General features: G+C 40.3%; 1 protein-coding gene across 1 annotated transcript in view; it reads right to left on the minus strand.

Moving 5' to 3' along the window:
• The window catches only part of RP1 (RP1 axonemal microtubule associated), a 225,597-nt gene that overhangs the window by 48,722 nt on the left and 154,679 nt on the right, over positions 1-22,196 (minus strand). Inside the window, exons 33-36 of the mRNA XM_065398305.1 lie at positions 8,645-8,864; positions 6,922-7,076; positions 1,689-1,902; positions 28-218 (exon numbers count right to left, since the gene is read on the minus strand). Coding sequence (XP_065254377.1) covers positions 28-218; positions 1,689-1,902; positions 6,922-7,076; positions 8,645-8,864 — 780 coding nt within the window. The remainder of the gene's footprint in view (positions 1-27; positions 219-1,688; positions 1,903-6,921; positions 7,077-8,644; positions 8,865-22,196) is intronic.

The following is a 22,196-nucleotide window of genomic DNA, read 5'->3' on the forward strand; positions in this document are numbered from 1 at the left end:
TCTGGTAATAGAGAAAGATTGAACTACTTTGATTTGAGTTGCTTTTCCTGTAATTTGAAGTGCCAACTCTTTGTGATTCAGGTCTCCATAAAAGATGAAAGAAAGGTGTATTGGATCCATTTCAGTGTTGACGTCAGATCCAATGATGTCCATTATCCACAGACCTGAGGACTGCATGCTGATTTGAGGCAGTTGAGGACTAGAAATCAATCTTTTACCTTTAAAAAATGATCAAACAGAAAGAGGAAAGAAGACAGTATGAGAGAACGGCATAATATATTAGGCCACAGGCTTTACAGTACACAACCACAGCTGTATTTGCAGGTTACGTTGTATCTATGGCAACAGTTCACTAAGAATAACACATCAATACTTTTATTGCATTTTTTCATCAAGAATTTAACCTTAATGTTCTTTTGTGTTTCAAACTTTAGATTTACAGAATTTTTTCTGGATGTCAAGTTGTTTTTACTATCCTTTTTGGAACTAATTATTAAAGAATACGCAGCCTCCTTCATAACTCTAATTAATTGTTTTGACAGAAGTAATCAATGTCACCTACTCACTATCTCACTTATCTCATTTAGAAACAATGGTAGTCTGAAGCATAACAACACCTGGTATATAGCAAATAGCATCAATGAAATCCCCACTTGCAATCAGACCTTAAATAAGAATACGTTGTATGATACTGAGAGGTGAACCTATAAAAATATGTGCTCTAAACCCACATTAGCCAGATCCTCATACAGCAATGCTAAAAACCCTCTGAATAATTACAGGTCTGCTACATTTGGACCTTTAATTTTGGAATGTGTTTAAACGATCCTATGTAAACATGCTATGTATGTTTAAATGATCCTATGTTGTGATATGATAAATAAGACAACACAGAGAAATCTACCTTTAATGAGTCTAGAAAACTACCTGGTGTGTTCTAAGTGTATGTGATATAGACACATTGCTTCTCGCTTTTCTACTTTTTTTCCCCCTTACGGATCTAACTTGGAAGGTTCATTTCCATTGGTGTATCTATCTTCTTGGCATTATTTTTATAGGATACAACACCTGATTACAGCAATCTTCTTTCCTCTTATTTTTAAATGCGATTGATGAATTTTACTTCTTGTTTGGAAGTGAGAGGCTGTCCGGAGATCATGCTGTGAGCACCTCCCAATGCCTTTCTGCCACATGCACCTAGGTTTTGACTTGCAATCCTGCTGCAACGATGGGCTTCAGCCAAACAGAGCGACAGTTCTACTGAACAGTGCAGTAGCTCTGTGGGAGTGGACTAATGCCCACAGATAAGGACTAAGCTGACGCTACTAAACTAACTTTTCCCTAGACTTGAGATCGGCTCCCAACAGGCTGAAAACTAGTGCATTAAAACTCTACTTTAAGCCACTTATCCCCATGAGGCCTGCTTCTCACATTCTAATCCCCCATTAAATCATTAATTTTAACATGCTAAATTTAATTCAGAGGGCTATTGCTTTATGCAGAGTGCACTATGCAGCATTAGATGATATCATCTCTGACCTTACCAGTGTGTTTGCTATTATAGTAAAATCATGCTGAAAATTTGTGTGGTGTTTATAGCCAAATAAAGAAATTATAGCAATTGTAAAGACCTTGATGTAAGCAGGTGGAACTCTCATTGACTTCAGTCTTGTTGCAGAAGGACCTACCTATTGTTATAATCTCATAAACAGTCTCACATATTCCTAGATGAGTATCAAGCCAGTTCCAACATGGAAAGATCCACTCTTTATCTGAGTCCTCTGATTCCTTGATTGTTATCATCTTGAGGTACATTCCAGCCCCATATCCTTCTCCATCATGTCCTACAACTACCTTTTGCAAATGGCTCAGAGAAACTGCCTCTATTAAAAATGAATCCACCTGCAAAAAGGAGAAATACTTTGAAAAGCAGCAAAAATTGAATACTTGTTCTTTAAATATATAAACACACACACACACACACACACACACACACACACACACACACACACACACACACACAAAGCGTAAATGCAAAATGTAATAACTAGAGATGAACTTAAACCAAAAGCTTGGATCTGAATATGCTTGAACTTCAGAGGAAACTTGGACCTGGTTCTAGATCAGGATCAGGATCTGAACTTCATGACTGGCTTATATCTATAAAGGTTAAAAAGGAAATCCCCTCTCTGAACAGCATAGTTCTGTTCTTGATTAGATTCCAAACATTGTGGCTCGGGCCCAACATTAGTAATGACTGCAGGCTCATTTGATCTTTGGCTCAGATGGGACATTTCATCAGTTATTTCAAATTATGCTACAATGTGCTTCTGGATACTAAAAAATCCCTAGAAGACCTTGGTTCGGATATACTCATTGTGAGTTTCTGGCTTCCAGGATCTATTATGCAAATATACATTAGTGGGGTTCCAGAGGGAAGTTAACATTCTGGAACAAGCTTATTCATTGGGAGACAATGTTTTCTATAATCCTGAATTCTCTCTTAGAAAGCAGAGAAGCCTGTCTTTTGTTTTCTGTACAACATGAGAAGAAAGGAGGGAAAAGAAGTCTGAAAAGGAGCAGATGGGAGAAGTAGGAGAGAGAAAGAGACACAAGCAGAGATGAACGAGAAGGACGGGAAAGACAAAGACAGAAGAGGAACAGAATGGACAGAGCAATGGGGAAGGAAGGGAAAGGAAAGAAGTAAAGGGAAAGAGAAGGAAAAGAGGACAATGGGGAGAGAGGAGTCGAAAGAGGAAATTTAATGCAGCATTAAATCTATATGATTCAAGGACAGCTTGGTGCAGTGCATTCTTCTAATTTTATAACAATCCTAGCTGCTTTGTACACTACCCAAATGAGGGCCCAGTGGGCCCCGGTGTGGCTAACAATGGTCAATACGTTTTGATTAGCTGGAAATGTTTGCAGCCTCTCAGTACTGAATCAAGTTGAAAACAATTGGAGTTTTAACAATAACAATGTTTCATATAAAAATTTAAAAAATAAATGTATGCACTATGGGATCTTAATAAATAAAACTACAGGGCACTTAGAATGGATATATTAGCAAACAGCTCTGTGAAGAACAACTCTGTGGTTAGCAAAGTGTTATAGAACGTCATAGCTATTTTTGTATAAAAGTAACACAAAAGCAGTTTATCTTTCACTAATATTAAAAATGCTTTCAGGTGATAAAACATCCATTTACTAGAATTCCAGACTTGACAGCCAGATTGCAAGTACAATTAAGTAACTGGTTCTTAATTAAGGCAATACAGGGAAAAATCTGTGCATGAAGGACAAGTTACTCACCCTGTGCAGTAACTGTAGTTTTTCGAGATGTGTCCCCCTATCGGTGCACCACTTCAGGTGTGCATGTGCCTCTTAAACCCTAGATCGGAGATTTCTAGCTAGCAGCAGTGGCAGATTAGCCACTAGGCCAATGGGGCCCATTACCAGGGGCCCCAGCTTTTGGTGGGGGGGGTCCAGAAAATGGGCACTCCCACGCTCCGACCGGCACTAGCGGGGGGGGGAAGAGGGCAGGCGACCTGAGTGGGGCAAGCCCCCGCGCCTCGACCCCATGCTGGGGGAGGGGAGTAACTGCAGGCAGAAGGGGTGCGGAGGGGTCCCCACTTGCTCTGATCTAGAGGGCCCCCACAAAACCCTAATCCGCCCCTGGCTAGCAGTGTCAGTTCGGCCCAGGAATGCACCCTATGCCTCCTCATGGCAGACACCAAGGCTATAAATGGGTGCGTGGGAAAACCACCCTCAGTTTCTTCTCTGCCTAGGCTTCTCCTAGGGAACAACCAAACCAGAGGGGAAGGATGGGTAATAGAGCACCCATGGGGACACACATCTCGAAGAACTACAGTTACTGCATAGGGTGAGTAACTCGTCCTTCATGCACAGATTTTTCCCTGTATTGCCTTAATTAAGAACCAGATGGGGTGAGTAACTCTTCCTTCTTCTTCGAATAGTGTCCCCACTTCACTTGACTTCTGAGCAGTATCCCGAGGAGGAGGAGGGAGCTTCGGAACAGGGTCCAGAACTGAAGCTGCATCAGATCTGATGGCATGAAGCAGGGTTTAATGCTTTGAAACTGTATGGATTGAAATCCAAGTAGTGGCTCTACATATCTCAGATATTGGAACAGTCTTCAAAAAATGCAGCAGATGGGGCCTATGATCTGGCTGAATGTGCTCTCACCTCCTGAGGGGGCGGGAGCTGAGCACCTACAAAGTCATAAAAGGCAGAGATACAACCCGATAGTCATTTAAAAAGTCTCTGAGCAGAGATAGGATCCCCCTTAGATCTATCTGCAAAGGAGAAGAAGCGTCTAGGCGATCTCCTAAACTGCTTATTCCTACCCAGGTGGAAGGCGAAGTACCTTTTAATGTCCAAGATGTGGAAATAGGATTCCTGCTGAGAACTCTGAGGTTTTGGGAAAAATACTGGTAGATGGATATAATAGTTAGAATGAAAATCCTTTGGTAGGACCTTAGGATGTGGAATTTTAATGACCTTGCCATAAAGAACATTGTAAGGGGGGCGGGGGGAATCTGCCATCAAGGCTCCAATCTCCCTGACCCTAGGGGCTGACATGATGGTAACTAAAAAGGCCGTGTTCATTGAAAAATGTAGTAGGGAGCAGATCACCATTGGTTTGAATGGAGCTTCCATGAGGTGGTTGAGAACCAGGTTGAGATCCCAAAACGGGGTCAGGGTCTAATGTGGGGGAAGAGATTACCCAGACACTTAATAAATCTGGATGATATCAGGTGAGCAAAAATGAAGAATCCCTTGACTGGGGGATGAAAGGCTGATACTGTGGCCAGGTGTACCTTGACTGATCTGATGAATAACCCAGATGACAGATACAGCAGCTAATCTAGGATGAGAGAAAGGGGAACCAACTCAGGCTAGAGGTAGCAACAACCAAACCAATGGACAAATCTCTTCCATTTTGGTAGGTAGGTAGTGCGGGTTGATGTTTTTCTACTGTTTAATAACATCTGCTTTACATCCATAGAGCCATCAAGGAGCCACACCCTGAGATATGGTCGGGAATTTGATTGATGGTTGGACACTGAGTTGAAGCAGGTAAGGGTACCAAGCTTGTCTTGGCCAGGTATATGCTATGAGAAGAACTCTGGCCTTGTCCTGCCTGATCTCATTCAGCCTCCTTAGAATTAGCGGTGGTGGGGGAAAGTCATAGAACAGACTCTTTTTTCATGATAGAAGGAAGACGTCCCCAGAGAGTGGTGACATAGATCCTCCCCTTGAACAGAAGAGAAGGCACTTCCTTTTCTCTGAAACGGCGTAAAAGATTGATATCTGTCAGTCCCTATTTCTGGAACATGCTTTGAAGAACCTGGGTGTCCAGGTCCCATTCGTAGTAGTGGGAGAAATCTCTGGCTGTGGTGTTCTGTATGCCTGGGAGTTAGACCACTGAAATCTGGATGTGGTGGGCTATACACCAGTTCCTGAGCTTTGTGGCTTCAGTACCCAAGGAGGGGGATCTTGCTCCTCCCTGCTTGTTAATGTAGAACATGTAGGTTACTTTGTCCATCATTACCCTGATTGCCTTGCTCCTGACGAGGGGCAGGAAATGGAGGCAATTGTTCCTGACTATCCTGAGCCCCAACAGGTTGATGTGGAGGCTAGCTTCGTGGGCTGTCCATTTGCCCTGAACTGTGAGGGTGTGTAGGTGGGCTCCCTTATCCTAACAGGGATGTGTCAGTAGTTAGCGTCACTCCTGGGGTTGGGTGACAGAAAGTGATACCTGCACAGATGTTGAGCTGTTCTTTCCACCAGTTTAGGGCATTCTTTATGTGCAAGGGGACTGTCACCTGCCTGTCCAAGATGTCCCTACTGGAAGCAGCGGAGTAGTAGCCTTGCATGACTCATGGGAGTCTCAGGCATGGCTTCTTCATCTACCCTAACCTCGTGGTCCTCAAACATTTCCTCCTGTGGGGGTGGAGGATGGGGAGAGGGAGGATGTGAAACTCTGGTCTCCCTGAGGGACAGTACCGGTGGTCAGGTAAATTGCTACTGATAGGTGGCCAGCATATCCCTTGCCCCGCGCCGCTTCCTGCAGCCCCCATTGGCCTGGAGCGGCGAACCGTGGCCAGTGGGAGCCGCGATTGGCCGAAACTGCGGACATGGCAGGTAAACAAACCGGCCCACTACGTGCCAAAGGTTGCCGATCCCTGGGTTAGGGGGTTCTCTAGGTTAGACATTGAATCTAGTTTCATCCTTTATGTTGTTGATATCATTGTTAAATGAAATAATTTCACAGAAATCTAAGACTCTCTGCTTTCTTAAGAATACTACAGCTTGGTGATGAGTAAGTATGAAAAAGGATTATCTTATTTTTAAACTCTGTCAGTGCATTCTCTTCTTTAAGTAAAATTTCTCATCTGAGGTTATTCATTAAATATCTCTTCTTTCGGGGAATGTCACTTGTTTTAGTCCCAAAAGCTACTATGTTGCACAGAAATTTGGTGCCCCCTCACTTTTGTTGCTGAAAATTATCAACAGAAATAATATTTAAGATATGATTATCAAAACTGCTATTTACATTAAAGGAATGAATCTCACAGCAATGTCAGTTTCCTGCATGAATCATTTTCATGATACTAATTTTGGTTCTTTGTCACACACTGCATCCCACATTTGGGACATAAAAAGTTGAGAGGCATGATCACAAGGGTTATGACTCAGATAAGCTGCTTTACACATGCAAATGTAGAACCCCGATTATCACCTATGGAAAATCTAGGCATAAAGCTGGAACAGAATACTGCTACAAAGATCTATAAGGAGAATTTTGCTCTTACAATCAAGAGCTGGTGGTAGGCATTCAGAAAACAGTACTATTGTTTGAGTTTGTAAGAAAACTTAACATTTGTGTCTTTTTACCTTGTTCCTTTGAAATTTTCCTCCTTTTACCAATGATTCGTGCAGTTTCCTCACACCTGTGTCCCCTCTTTCGCCATACAGAGTGATATAAACATTTGCAAAGGTTTCTGCTCCCCAGTGGTCACCAGTGTGTATAGAGACAATATACTTGTGGACTATACAAAGAAAGAAGATTGTTTGAACAAAACAGATTGAATTGAAAGGGTAAGCTTCAAGGAAAACTGCAATATAATTTAAAGATATTCTAATAAAATCAGAGAAATAATAACAGCAAAAAGAACACGTTACATGGAGATTAGAACAGAAAGGGAGTAGTTCTTCTGTATGAACCTGATCCAACCCTCACCGAAGTCAGTGGGAGTCTTTTCATTGACAACAGTGGGAGCTTGATTGTCCCTATGTGGCTCTTGTGCTAGTACACTTGGAAAAATTCATTCTGTTTTATTGTGTGGGACTCTGGAGGAACTCAGGAGAGGTCAATTCTTGCCCGTCAGAAAAATAAATGTCTCCAAGATAATAATAATAAAAAAGTAACCATCAAAGAGGAAGGCACTCTATTGACATGCCTTTTAAAGTCTTCTGTCTTTATAATGCAGTCATATGACTGCATTTCGCTGATCCAGGCTACACTGTCAGAGAGGCCTTCTTCTGGAAAGTATCAATAAGGCTGCAGCCCTATTTACCCTTTATGGAGATAGTGACGTAGTAACATGAACTCCAAAAAAAATTATATATAATTTTCAATATACATTATTATTTGGCTAATATTTAGCTACATAAGAGGTCATAATTAATCAGTATCATTTTCCTTTAAGATCCATAGTAGTTTTCAGATGCTCAGATAGGAGCAAACTGTTAACCATGTTAGAACATTTAGGCTATGTCTACACTACAGACCTTAAGGTGGCATAGCTGTACCACTGGAGCAGGACGGTTGTACGGTCTCCCGTGTAGCCACTCTATGCCGATGGGAGAGGGCTCTCCTGTCGTCATAATTAAACCACCCCCCAATGAGCAGTGGGTAGTTATGTCAACAGGAGACACTCTCTGGCCATAGTGCTGTCCACACCGGCACTTTCGTTTGTGAAACTTATTTTGATCAAGGGGGTGGTTTTTTCACACCCCTGACCAACAAAAGTTTTACTGATGAAAGTGCTAGTGTAGACATAGCCTCGGTTTAGAGAAACCATGACAGTTAGGCCCTTAACCAATTGACTTGCATGTATAATGCAGAAATGTGAAGCTCTATATTCTTTAATTTTATAGATACAATTTTGGAAGGCCCTCTGAAAAAAGTGGGACCTTCCCACATTACAAAAATGCCCTTGAAATTACAGCACAACTTTATTGTACAGTAATGATTATTTCTGATATTCACTTCAGTAACTCAAGCTATGATAAGCTAAAGAATTCAATACTAAGTCTACCAAAATTGACTTCCATAGCTTTGAATTATGTCTTATCTTTTACTAACATAATTAGATTTTTCCAGTTTTGCACACTTAGAGTTATGCACAAGATTTAGCAAATGTTAAGCCCAATTTGTCATGTAACTAGGAGAGATTTTAAAATGTGCAGTATTGTCGCAGCGCATGCGCGAATGGAGTCACTGCGGAACCACCATAGATACTGAGCACAGAGAATGATTAAATGTAATATTTGCTGAACTGGCTCTTTTTCAAAGGCTGGTTCTCATTGTTCCTGTCTCCTTTGCTATTTTTACCTGGTAAAGGTTTCTGGTTCTCATTCACTGCAGGGAATTCTTTCACCAGCTCTCTGTCTTCTCTGTTAACAGAGAGCCAGCAGTTACAGTCAAAGTTCACTTCTTGTTTAGTATGTAGCTCTTGCATGTGAAAGGACTTCAGATGCCAGCCCTCAAAGCCTGGCAAATCATCACAGCTGACCCGAATCTTGTACACATCCCCCACATCTCCAGTTTCAACCTGCAATAAATATAATGAAGAAAAGTGGGCTATCAAGGCAGCTTCATGAACAGAGATTTTTTCCAAATGGCATAGGACAGATGAAGTTAATGTGAACAGACAGGAAGGATGATTTTGTGGTTAAGATAAAGGAGATGAGGGAATCTATTTCCTGGTTTTCCTCTAGACTTCTGGTGTGACCTTGGGCATGCCATCTGAATCTGCCTTCTCTGTTCCCTTATCTGCAAAATGGGGATGATTCTTTCCGCACTAAAGAGCTGTGAGGCTAAATTCATTAACATCCGTGCACTGAGGGCCTTGGATGGAAGCTGTTATGTAATGGTCTGATCATGCCAGCTGCTGAGTGCCCTCAACTACTATTAAAATCAATAGGATCAAGCCCTAAGTGTTAGGTATTATGAGTAATAACAAGAAGTAATAATAAAGCCTCGCTCAAGTAGTTTTAATGAAATATTCACTTGTATAATGATAGATTTCATAATCCAAATGATTTCATATCCACTTCACTGGAAAAAAGGAGCCATTTTGTTCTTTTAAAAAAAATCATTAACCTTATACATCTAGCTTTGCACAATAGGGCTGCCCTTCCCTACTGTCGATGATGTAACCACATTGTCCTGATGATCGGGAATGGGAAAGTTGAATCCCTTGATACTGTTGCTGGTTAACTTCAAGTCCAGGAGGGATCTTTCCACTGCTCACTACCTCCATGGATCTCTCTGAGCCCCAGTTTATCCATGCAATCCACAGCTTGAGGCACTGGAGGGGCCGAGGGTAAATGACATCGATATAAAAAAAGCTGGATAGACATGGCAACATTTGCAGTCAGATCCCTTCTCATTACTGTCTCATTTCCTTAGTGTCTGTGGAGCAGGGAAGAGAGAAGGGAATTGCTGAACCCTCTAACCTCTACTCTCCCCACCTCTTATTCCAGGAGGTAGTGATCTGCAGCCTTCCAAAGGTGTAAAAATTGTTGGATTGGATGGAGAGAGCAACTTTCATTCACAGCCATCAGGCCAAAGCAGCACCCACATCTGATTGTTTCATCAGCCTACTGCTGGAAACAATAGCGGCTTCAAGAGAAACAAGAGACGAAGCTAGTTTTAAAAGGTAACAATTAATTTTAAGACAGGACTAAGCAAAAAAATGTTGCCCGGGGTCTTGTATTCCATCAAAACTTCCTTCTCTCGTTTTATAAGTTAATATTTTCAGTCCAACTACATATAAGGATTTGTGACTGGTGCCTGAGTGAGTTAACCTGTTATTTAGGGACAGCAGAGATGAAGGAATATTTAATATTATTTTGGGCAAAGAACCGTTAGTTGCCCTACTCTCATTAACATCAACAGAGATCATGTAGCTAAAATATGGTGGAGTGTTTTGAATGTTCAGAGGAAATCGTCAGTTAAAAAGATGGAACCTACTAAAATAATCCTGCAATCAGAAAAGGACAATGGGTTAATTCTACCTCCAAGCTAAACCCCAGAAGTCAGAGGGCAGTTCATAGGGACTGGGGCATGAAATCCTCCTCATTGTCCATGTAGCAGTGCTGCTCACCATATCCTTCTCAAGCCTTGTGCAGCGGAATCACATTGATTCCACTGTGTTTAAGGATATCTCTGTGTCCATGCAAGGGGAGACAGAATTTCCCCATTGCACGAACAAGGTTTTATTTCAAGAGTTTTTCATTCAAGGTTGTGGAGGTTGCAAAGGGTATCATGAGGCATGGCTATATTTGTTGTACTAATCAGTCTAATTCTTCTCAAAAAGTGGGTGTTTTTCTCTTATTCTCAAGGGAAGAACATACTGTTCTTCTGCATGTCCAAACTGGACCTTCTTCAGAAGCAATGAAGTCATAAGTTCTGCTTTTTCACAGCAAGACTTTCTGTTTTTAAAATTATTGCCTGCAGTTTTTCCTTCTTACAGATGGACCCCTTGTCTCCATTTATATCACACAGCTACTTAGTTGTACGTACCAAAGAGTATTTATTGGACAAAACTTTATGGTTTAGAATTGCAAAAATCCAGCACTCGGATATTTTTCTTTTTACTTAAGGTGGCATATTGTACTCTTATCTTGTCTTCTGCTACCCAGACCTCTAGACTTCTGAACAGTTGCAAAGAAATTCTAATGACATTTTAAAAGATATACAGTATATTGCATTCCTTGCAATGTGCAGACAATATACATTGTAGATGTAACGTACAGGAAGACAGTGTCAGAGACTATTTCGTTACTGTGTGAAGCGTGACTGCTCTAAAACCATTGTTTTTCCTTCATTTCCCATAATCATGATTTCAATGAACTCTATGACTATGCCTCCAACCAGAATATATCTGCAGCAAGACTTCTTCCTGATCTACTGAATTAAACTGCACTGGGTAATCTCAATTGAATTCAGCAGATATTTCTCTCCTTTTAACATTTTTCCCCTCTAATTCAGTCATTATTATCCTCTTTTCTATTTCAGTCTTTTGGTCCATCATCGTAATGCATGTTTTTATTACATCAGTTCTAACCCTTTCCCAAGCAACTTACCATGATCACCTTTCTATTTCAGAATTGGATTTCCTACCTTGGATCCAATAATTGTCTTTCTTCACCTTCTGATCCCTATAAGCTTCAAATTAATGCAAAATGTCCTAAGTAGAGCTGAGCGAATAATTCTTAGCAATGCAGCCTCTCTCCTCATCTTATGGAGTATTTGCAAGCAGAATACTCTTTCCTCATATTTATTCATGATTCAAAGTTTGCTAATTAATTTTGTCACATATTTTTCCTCTCTCAATTAATCACAGTTGGAGCCAAGTATTCTATACTTGGTGCTTGAAATTTGAGCTATGTTAGTTGTGATTGGTCACATGCTAAGTAACAGATATAGCTTCTGTTCCATGATTGAATGAGCATAACTCTTATAATCAAGAGCTGGCTTTGAACAAGCCACTGGGGCTTTGAGTCTCACAGAGAAAGATACCAGATAAAAGAAGATTAGGTAAATTTGTAATATTTTAAGCCTTTACCTTTCTGGGCTACACACGACTTCTTCAGAGGAACCAGTCCTAGAAAAGTTAGGCTACTCTAAGATTTATTGTCTGGATGCATACCTTAATTTTAATTCGTTGTCACTTTCACATAAAGCATGTGTGCATGCATATGTGATCCTAGGTACAAAGGGTGTGGTCAGATCATTGTAGGATCATGTAATTTCCTCTGTATCAGAGCTCTGGAAACCCTGTCCTTCTAATGTGTTAAGCAGTGATCCTTCCCACAGAAAATATACAAAGTGCATTGCTTCTTGTCTTAATCCACAGACGTTAACGAGAACAATATTTCACCCTCCTCCTTGTAACAAATTTTTATGTACTTGAAAACTATTATCATGGCCCCCCTCGCTCCTCTTTTCTCCAAACTACATGGTATTTAATTTTCTGCCATTCCCACAATTGCTGACACAGAGTAATCATGAATGTGTGCATGGTCCTCTCTGCAGAGGTTTGTGGTCTCATACTTATCTAGCTCATTTAATACCACTTGTACCAGTACTCTGGAGATTGGTTTTAAGGATCCCATCCTCATGATGTCTAGCAGTGCTACTTCTCATATGATAATTATTTGGATTACAGTAACATGTGCAATGTGCAAGGTGCTTTCCAAATACATAATAAAATACCATTCATGCCCTGAAAAGCTCACAATGTAAGAAAACAAGAAATATGTAGAAATTGGGGAAAGGGATAAATATACCATTATAATATATACCAATATCCATTCTAGGTGAGCTTAGCAGGTCTTCTATGAGCCCTCAAAATTTCACAAAAGTAAACCCCAAAGGGATGCCTGTACAACTGAAACAAATAATTTTTTGAGCAAACATGGATTTATTATTATTATTTTATTATTTATCTATTTTTGCATTATGTGCCCAGCTCCACTTTCATAGATTCTATGGCCAGATAGAATGATTGTTATCATTCAGTCTGATCTCCTGCATAACCCAGACCACAGAACTTCCCTGAATTAATTAACACAGAGCATATTTAAAAAGTGCCTGTGATGGAGAATCCACTACATCCATGGTAAGTTGTTCCAATGGTTAATTACCTTCACTGTTAAAAATGTACATCTCATTTCCAGTCTGCATTTGTCTAGCTTCAACAAACTTGTTTGTGCCTTTACTGAACATTAAGATATACCTGCCACTATGTTATAGCCAAGATGCTTAGAAATACAACAAAACATATGTTTAACTAGTTAGGTTACAGAATTTTAAAACTAATGATAGACATCACAGAATGTTTCTGCTTCTCTTTCCCAAGAACAAGCAAACATCAAGAAGACAAATCATGTAAAATTTCCATGTATTAAATAGAAGCATAATTGTAAAAAGGAATGTAGGGTGTGTTATCAGAGCCTTAAATCTAGCTTGTTAAGTGGCCACGCCAACCCCTCTCCTTTCCAAAGGAAAAATTTCTGCTTGTGTTTTTGAAACTCCAGGAAAAACTTATGTAGGTGGAAATTTAAAACTATTGTTTATTTCTTAAACACTGAGGCTAGGTCTACACTACAGGGGGTGGGGGGTCGACCTAAGATACGCAACTTCAGCTACGTGAATAGCGTAGCTGCAGTTGCGTATTTTAGGTCGACTTACCTGGATGTGAGGACGGCGGCAAGTCAACCGCTGCCGCGCCGCCGTCGACTCCGCTTCCGCCTCTTGCCGCGGTGGATTTCCGGAGTCGACGGCAGAGCCATCGGGGATCGATTTTATCGCGTCTTCACTAGACGCGATAAGTCGATCCCCAATAGATCGATTGCTACCCGCCGATCCGGCGGGTAGTGAAGACGTGCCCTGAAATGGCAAACACCTTTTGAGATGACTAAATGAATTCTTTGCTTCAGTCTTCACGGCTGAGGATGTTAGGGAGATTCCCAAACCTGAGCCAGCTTTTGTAGGTGACAAATCTGAGGAACTGTCACAGATTGAAGTGTCACTAGAGGAGGTTTTGGAATTAATTGATAAACTTAACATTAACAAGTCACCGGGACCAGATGGCATTCACCCAAGAATTCTGAAAGAACTCAAATGTGAAATTGCGGCACTATTAACTAGGTTTTGTAACCTGTCCTTTACCCAACAACTGGAAGATAGCTAATGTAATGCCAATATTTAAAAAGGGCTCTAGAGGTGATCCCGGCAATTACAGACCAGTAAGTCTAACGTCGGTACCGGGCAAATTAGTCGAAACAATAGTAAAGAATAAAATTGTCAGACATATAGAAGAACATAAATTGTTGGGCAAAAGTCAAAATGGTTTCTGTAAAGGGAAATTGTGTCTTACTAATCTATTAGAGTTCTTTGAAGGGGTCAACGAACATGTGGACAAGGGGGATCCAGTGAACATAGTGTACTTAGATTTCCAGAAAGCCTTTGACAAGGTCCCTCACCAAAGGCTCTTATGTAAATTAAGTTGTCATGGGATAAAAGGGAAGTCCTTTCATGGACTGAGAACTGGGTAAAAGACAGGGAACAAAGGGTAGGAATTAATGGTAAATTCTCAGAATGGAGAGGGGTAACAAGTGGTGTTCCCCAAGGGTCAGTCCTCGGACCAATCCTATTCAACTTATTCATAAATGATCTGGAGAAAGGGGTAAAAAGTGAGGTGGCAAAGTTTGCAGATGATACTAAACTGCTCAAGATAGTTAAGACCAAAGCAGACTGTGAAGAACTTCAAAAAGATCTCACAAAACTAAGTGATTGGGCAACAAAATGGCAAATGAAATTTAAGGTGGATAAATGTAAAGTAATGCACATTGGAAAAAATAACCCCAACTATACATACAATATGATGAGGGCTAATTTAGCTACAATGAATCAGGAAAAAGATCTTGGAGTCATGGTAGATAGTTCTCTGAAGATGTCCACGCAGTGTGCAGATGCAGTCAAAAAAGCAAACAGGATGTTAGGAATCAATAAAAAGGGGATAGAGAATAAGACAGAGAATATATTATTGTCCTTATATAAATCGATGGTATGCCCACATCTTGAATACTGCATACAGATGTGGTCTCCTCATCTCAAAAAAGATATACGGGCACTAGAAAAGGTTCAGAGAAGGGCAACAAAAATGATTAGGGGTTTGGAACAGGTCCCGTATGAGGAGAGATTAAAGAGGCAAGGACTTTTCAGCTTGGAAAAGAGGAGACTAAGGGGGGATATGATAGAGGTATATAAAATCATGAGTGATGTGGAGAAAGTAGATAAGGAAAAGTTATTTACTTATTGCCATAATACAAGAACTAGGGGTCACCAAATGAAATTAATAGGCAGCAGGTTTAAAACAAATAAAAGGAAGTTCTTCTTCACACAGTGCACAGTCAACTTATGGAACTCCTTACCTGAGGAGGATGTGAAGGCTAGGACTATAACAGCGTTTAAAAGAGAACTGGATAAATTCATGGAGGTTAAGTCCATTAATGGCTATTAGCCAGGATGGGTAAGGAATGGTGTCCCTAGCCTCTGTTTGTCAGAGGGTGGAGATGGATGGCAGGGAGAGATCACTTGATCATTACCTGTTAGGTTCACTCCCTCTGGGGCACCTGGCATTGGCCACTGTCGGTAGACAGGATACTGGGCTAGATGGACCTTTGGTCTGACCCAGTACAGCCGTTCTTTTGTTCTTATGTTCTTAAATATTTTGTATCTAAATGCAAGCCTTCATATAATAACTTCCTGAAATCATTGTTATAGGAATAATAACATGGTTATGTACAAATATGGCAAAATCATTTGATGTTATGACTGGTTACCAATATAAGAAGCCACTTAAGTATAGAATATTTATATTAATGGCAATGAATTAATTACAGGCTGTGTGCAAGCAAACCCTCCCCCAACTCAGAAAGACAAGAAAATCATCATTCCAAAAATTGTCATGTAGAATCAACAACTTAAGCTAAAGATTTTGTAAAAGTCTATTTAATTTTAGAAGACTGGGGAACTGAAAACTCTTAAATAAAGAACAGGGAGTTTTGGATTTTGAAGACAGAATTTCATTTCCTGACAAACTAACAAAATTGAGCGAATATCTCAGAGAATGGACTGAATAAAAAGGATGAGTTAAAACTAGCTTTGAAAGTTATCTGTTGCCTTCCTGCCACAAGAAGAACAGAGGCAATTATGAAATGTAGCATATTCATTAAGCAGACTGCATATTCAGGACCTGAAAGTTTCACCTAAGACAACCACAAAGGCATGAAGCCAATGAATGGGTGACAGCAACCAACATTGAATCTAAACAAGCCTGAAAGAGAAGTGTTTTCCTATAATTTCATGAAAATAGGAAGCAGAAGGGTACAAAATACTGAAGAGAGCACCCGCTCACTCCTACCCGCTGCTACCCTGCTCCAGCATCACACTTCCTAAGCAGGCTGCCACAGATAGATAAGAAAAACAGAGAAGATTCAAGAAGAAACCAACCCCAGGAGAACTTCCCCAAGACTTCAGCATGGATTGGTGAGAGGAAGTTAACTAAGATACTGCCAAGGGATTAGATTTAAAACTCTCACAGTGATTTTGTTGGAATATTAAAATGCTGTTGTAACATAAAGGGCTAACTTTCTCTTTTTAATCACCAAGTGGTTAGACCACATATTTCTGGAGAGGAGACAGGAGCTAAACATTGGTAAACAGAGAAACAATGGGGCTGTAATTGAATTTACAATTGTTAATATTCATAATTGGTCTGTCTTAAATGACTTTTTTCCAAGTAACTAATTTAAATATCTTCTTTGATTTCATAGAATTTAGTTAGGATTGCTTATTTTGTCCAACTATAAACTTTTTAGGTTATTATTAATAACTAGACAGTCTACACTTGCCCTTAAACAAAAATTATTCTGCACATATATAAATAATTTTAAGAATCTAATAAAATACTAAAACCAAACACAATAATTTTGGGAAATAGTACACTTTGATCTTAACCTACCAAAAGAAAAACACTCTCAGAAGCAAGCTACTCTCAAGGGTGAAATCTGTTAGAAGCTCTCCAGAAAGATACATACAGAAGAGACTATAATGAAAGTAACCATAATTTGTGGTCAGCCATTTGTGTTGTTTTGTTTAATGTTTTCTTTTCCTTTCTTTTAATACTAAAACAGTCATAGGTAATCATTATGATTATTTTAGAACATAAGAATGGCCATACTGCATCAGACCAATGGTGCATCTATCCCAGTATCCTGTCTTCCGACAGTGGCCAATGCCAGGTGCTTTAGAGGGAATGAACAGAACAGGCAATCATCAAGTGATCCATCCCCTGTCACTCCCAGCTTCTGGCACTCAGAGGCTAGGGACAACCAGAGCATGGGATTGCATCCCTGACAATCTCGGCTAATAGCCACTGAGGGAGCTATGCTCCATTAATTTAACTAGTTCTTTTTTGAACCCCATTATGGTTTTGGCCTTTGCATAGTCTTGGTTGTGGTGTCCCTCGGGTATGTAAAAAGAACTTCTGTGACTAAGTGGTGGAAGCCACTTTGACAGAAAGAGAGACACTTACTAAGAGCTGGCCTACCATTTCTTTTTTCTCTAAACTAAATATTTTTAGTAATGTTTAAAATAAAATTACTTGTTGTCCAGCAATTTCACACTATCCCTTTAAACCCCACACTTTTCATTTTCCTTAGTATTTCTGTTCCCTGTTGTTTTCATCTCTCGCTCTTTCCCGCCAACTCTGCCAGGCTCAGAGACACCACCACCATAAACTCGGAGTTATCATATGTAAGGCACAGGAGGTAACTGTTCTGTGCTAGTCTGCACTGGAGGGCTTCAGCTGGAGTTCTGTGTCCAATTCTGGGCACCACACTTTAGGAAAGATGTGGACAAACTGGGGAAAGTCCAGAGGAGAGGAACAAAAGTGATAAAAGGTTTAAAAAACCTGACCTATGAGGAAAGGTTCAAAACCTGGGCATGTTTAGTCTTGAGAAAAGACGACTGAGTGGGGACCAGATAACAGTCTTCAAACATGTTAAAGGATGGTATAAAGAGTGCAGGGATCAACTGTTGTCCACGTCCAAGAACTAATAGGCTTGATCCGCAGCAAGGGAGATTTAGGAAAAACTTTCCAACTATAAGGGTTGTTAAGCTTGTAAAGGAGGCTGTGGAATCCCCATCACTGGAAGTATTTAAGAACAGCTTGGACAAAAACCTGTTAGGGATGGTCTAGGTTCACTTGGTCCTGCCTAGGATTACTTGGACTTGATGATTTCTCAAAGTCCCTTGCAGCCCTATGTTTCTATGATTATATGATAAACACAACTTCTTATTACTCAATTTATTTTCTACATTTAATGTGTATTTCTTTAACTTATTTTTAATTGGTAGCTGACACAGTACTATTGCTATCAAAGTTTAAGATCAATGAAAGCAAGTAGGTTTAACTTGTACATTCTCTATTTATATATTTCAGTAATTTGTTCTTTATATTTGCTAACAACACTGCTCTACAGCCAAAATGCTTCTGAAATAAATGTAGTCAAACTTTACTAATTCTGGGTCACTGAGAACGAAAATGATGCTTAAAAGTGTTGATTGGCTCTAGTTTTCAAGATATGGTATTGGGTCAGTGTATATACGACCCTTGACTTGGGAATGGCGGAGGATAAGTGAGTTATAAAGGGAAGGGATCTCAATTTAAACCAGAAATGACTAAAATACATCTTGGACTGGATCTATGAATAAATCTATGACTGGGTTTGGACAGTACTTGCTTTTTAGGCAAAACAATGAATGATGCAATCTGAAGCTGGTATTGCGTCATACATGATAGGAATTGCATCATGTTATTCCTAGAAGTCATGGATGATGCAATCATAACGAAGCTTACATCACTCTGCTGAACAAATTGCCCTATATCAGCTCTAGAAATCATACAGTGTCGTGCTCTCTTATTTGTCAGTGTTTGATTTTGCAAAGGGACACATTTCTGTTTAGCCAAAGTGAGCAGAGATGCCTCCTACTTGTGTGAACAGTGCAGATAACTTCTGCTATGTTTGTGGTGAAGTGACTGTTGCATCACAAAAGCGCAGTATAACCACTATGGTTAAGAAAGCCTATCACCTTTATTTTGGCTGCAAAATTGGAGATCAGGACAAGAGGTGGGCCCCACACATATGCTGCAACACTTGTGCAACAAATCTTCGCCAGTGGTTGAACAGGAAAAGGAAATCTATGCCTTTTGCAGTGCCAATGATTTGGAGAGAGCCAACAGATCATACCAGCAATTGTTACTTCTGCATGGTGCCTCCAGTTGGGAAAGGTGTGTCAAAGAAGAAAAAGTGGACTGTGCATTATCCAAACATTCCATCAGCTATACGCCCAGTACCCCACGGAGAAGGACTGCCGGTTCCTGATGCACCAGAATCATTCTCACTTCAGTCAGACGAGGAAGAGGAAGAGGATGAAACTTCTGGTCCTGAACCATCAGTGTCACAGGACCCACATTTTCTCCCATCCTCCTCCTCTGAACCACACCTTATAACACAAGGTGAACTGAATGACCTTGTCAGGGATTTGGAACTACCCAAGAGTAAGGCAGAGCTGTTGGGCTCCAGACTACAGCAGTGGAATCTCCTGACAGGTGATGTTAGGGTTTCCATGTTCCATGACCGTCAAAAGGATCTTGTCCCATTCTTCTTCATGGAAGGTGATCTTGTAGCCTGCAACAACATCGATGGTGTGATGGCAGCCCTCAACATCATTCACGATCCAGATGAGTGGAGACTGTTCATTGATTCATTGAAGACGAGTCTTCAAGCTGTTTTACTGCATAATGGCAATGTTTTGCCATCAATTCCAGTTGGTCATGCAGTCCATATGAAGGAAACCTATGACAACATGAAACGACTTTTGAGTTGCATAAACTATGACCAACATCAGTGGCAGCTTTGTGGTGATTTGAAGGTTGTTGCTCTCTTGCTTGGTCTGCAGACTGGATACACAAAGTACTGCTGTTTTCTCTGCGAATGGGATAGTCATGCAAGAGATTCCCACTACATCAAGAAAGATTGGCCACTCCGACAGTCATTGGAGCCTGGGAGGAAAAGTGTTCAGCATCCACCACTTGTTGAATCAAGGAAGATTTTGTTACCACCCTTACACATCAAGCTGGGTCTGATGAAGAACTTTGTCAAGGCCATTGACAAAACACAAGCAGCTTTCAAGTACCTCCGTGGAAAATTTCCAAGGTTAAGTGAAGCTAAGCTAAAGGAAGGTGTCTTTGTTGGTCCTCAGATTCGTGAACTTCTTCGAGATGATGCATTTGACCATGCACTGCGTGGCAAGGAAAAGACGGCATGGAAAGCCTTCCAGTTAGTGGCAATAAATTTTCTCAGAAACAACAAGGCAGACAACATAGAGGTTGTTGGTGGAAAACCTCCTCAAGGCATACAAAAGCCTTGGTTGCAACATGTCACTAAAGATACATTTTTTGCACTCTCATCTAGATTTTTTTCCACCGAACTGCGGAGCAGTGAGCGACGAGCACGGCGAGCGATTTCACCAGGACATTGCAACAATGGAGAAATGCTATCAGGGCAAATGGAGCCCATCAATGCTTGCAGACTATTGCTGGACAGTGACAAGAGATGCTCCATTTAATGAATACAAGAGACAAGCCAAGAAGCGCCGAGTAGACACTGAATAGGACTAAACTATGTACAGAATAGTTTTTTGCCTTTTGTTTCAGAATAAATTTTATTTATATAACCCTTTTGCTGATTTTTAAAGTGTTACATAAACAGGACAGGTGAAATATTATCATGTAAAGCAACCATAAACACATGAAAAGACCTAGGTTTACAATTTATGATTAAAACTCTACTATCTACCCAGTATACATAGACATAAAATGTAAAAACTTAAATATCTTAGAAACAGTAGCCAATCAGTTGTTTTAATTGTCATATTTGAATTCAGCACATCAAAATACATAATAAATAGCACATTTTATCTCTGAAGCAGACGACTTCTCAAAAATTGTAGACCAGTGCAATCTGTAATTAAAATGAGAGAGCTGCTGACATTTCATAGGAGACTTTGCAAAACAGTTTGGACATGATTGTTAACTTCAAAGTGTGCATGCATTTGTGGCAAACTTGTGTGAGTGCACCTGGAAAATCAGGGATATACATACTCTCTTGCCATGATGTGAACATAAGTGGGCACGTAAATGGGCAATATGCAGATTTACATGGATTTCTGGGATCAAAATTAAGCCCACTGTTTCAAAACAATGAATCTTGGATATACTACATTATCTGTGGTTCTTCCTTACTGCATTGTATTACTAAAAACTCTCCGTTCATTGTGACATCATAATCATTCCCACAAGTGTGCTGTCACAAATGGGAGCAGATGAACTCACTTATGAAACAAAGATCCTGTGTTTATTCAAATATCCTTGGAAATAAGGAAGAAAGGAAAACAACAGAAACCATAAGATATATCAGTTGAATTGTTTCTAAAGAGAAGAGTTTTCAAAGATTCCCATGAAACACCAACCACTATTTAAAATCAGGCCTGTTCCTCTGATTTACTTAAAATGCAACAAAGCTTGCAAAATAGTGTGACTCATATTGCAAAAAGACAAACCTTCATGCACAACAAACAACTTTCAGAAAATATTAAGGTTTTGACACAAAGCAACAAAACCAAGGACATGAACAGCCAAGGGAACATATAGCATGTTTCCCTAAAACTAAGCGAGTCAGAAGAATGGAAATGCACTTAGAAAGCTGTCAGTGTGGCATCACACTGAAACATGCCCACTGTGGAAAAGTGGAGGCCCCTTTAATGAAGACCAGAGAGAGAGCAAAGCCCCACTTATGTCCCTTGGACACACAGTCCAACCCTCTTCATCTTCAGCATTCTGAAGGAAGGGAAAGGGACAGGTATAGTATCTTACACTAAGCTCCCAGCCCCCCACTTAAAATACTAGATCCCACAATATTAGAAGGATCAAGATCTTAAGTTCCAAACTGGCAAGCAGTAAAACCTGTGCGTTTTTGAGGTGTTTCTGAGCATTCACCTAGCCAGACTATAGCCTCCTTGGAGATGGATTAGTTCCAGGGGGAGATGCAGGGACTTTTACCCCTTTGAGACCCCAATCATTTCCTACTCATAAGGCCACAGCAGAGTTCCAAGTTTGGTATGAAAAAAAATCCCTCCATACAGTCTCTTTTAAATCTATTCTCATCCTCCTGCCTCTGTGTGGCCTGTGTGAAGGGGAAGCAGAATTAAATTCACTGCACTCAGGGAAAAACAGGGGCTTCTT

Source organism: Emys orbicularis, chromosome 2 (genome assembly GCF_028017835.1).
Source record: "Emys orbicularis isolate rEmyOrb1 chromosome 2, rEmyOrb1.hap1, whole genome shotgun sequence".
Lineage (NCBI taxonomy): Eukaryota > Metazoa > Chordata > Testudines > Emydidae > Emys > Emys orbicularis.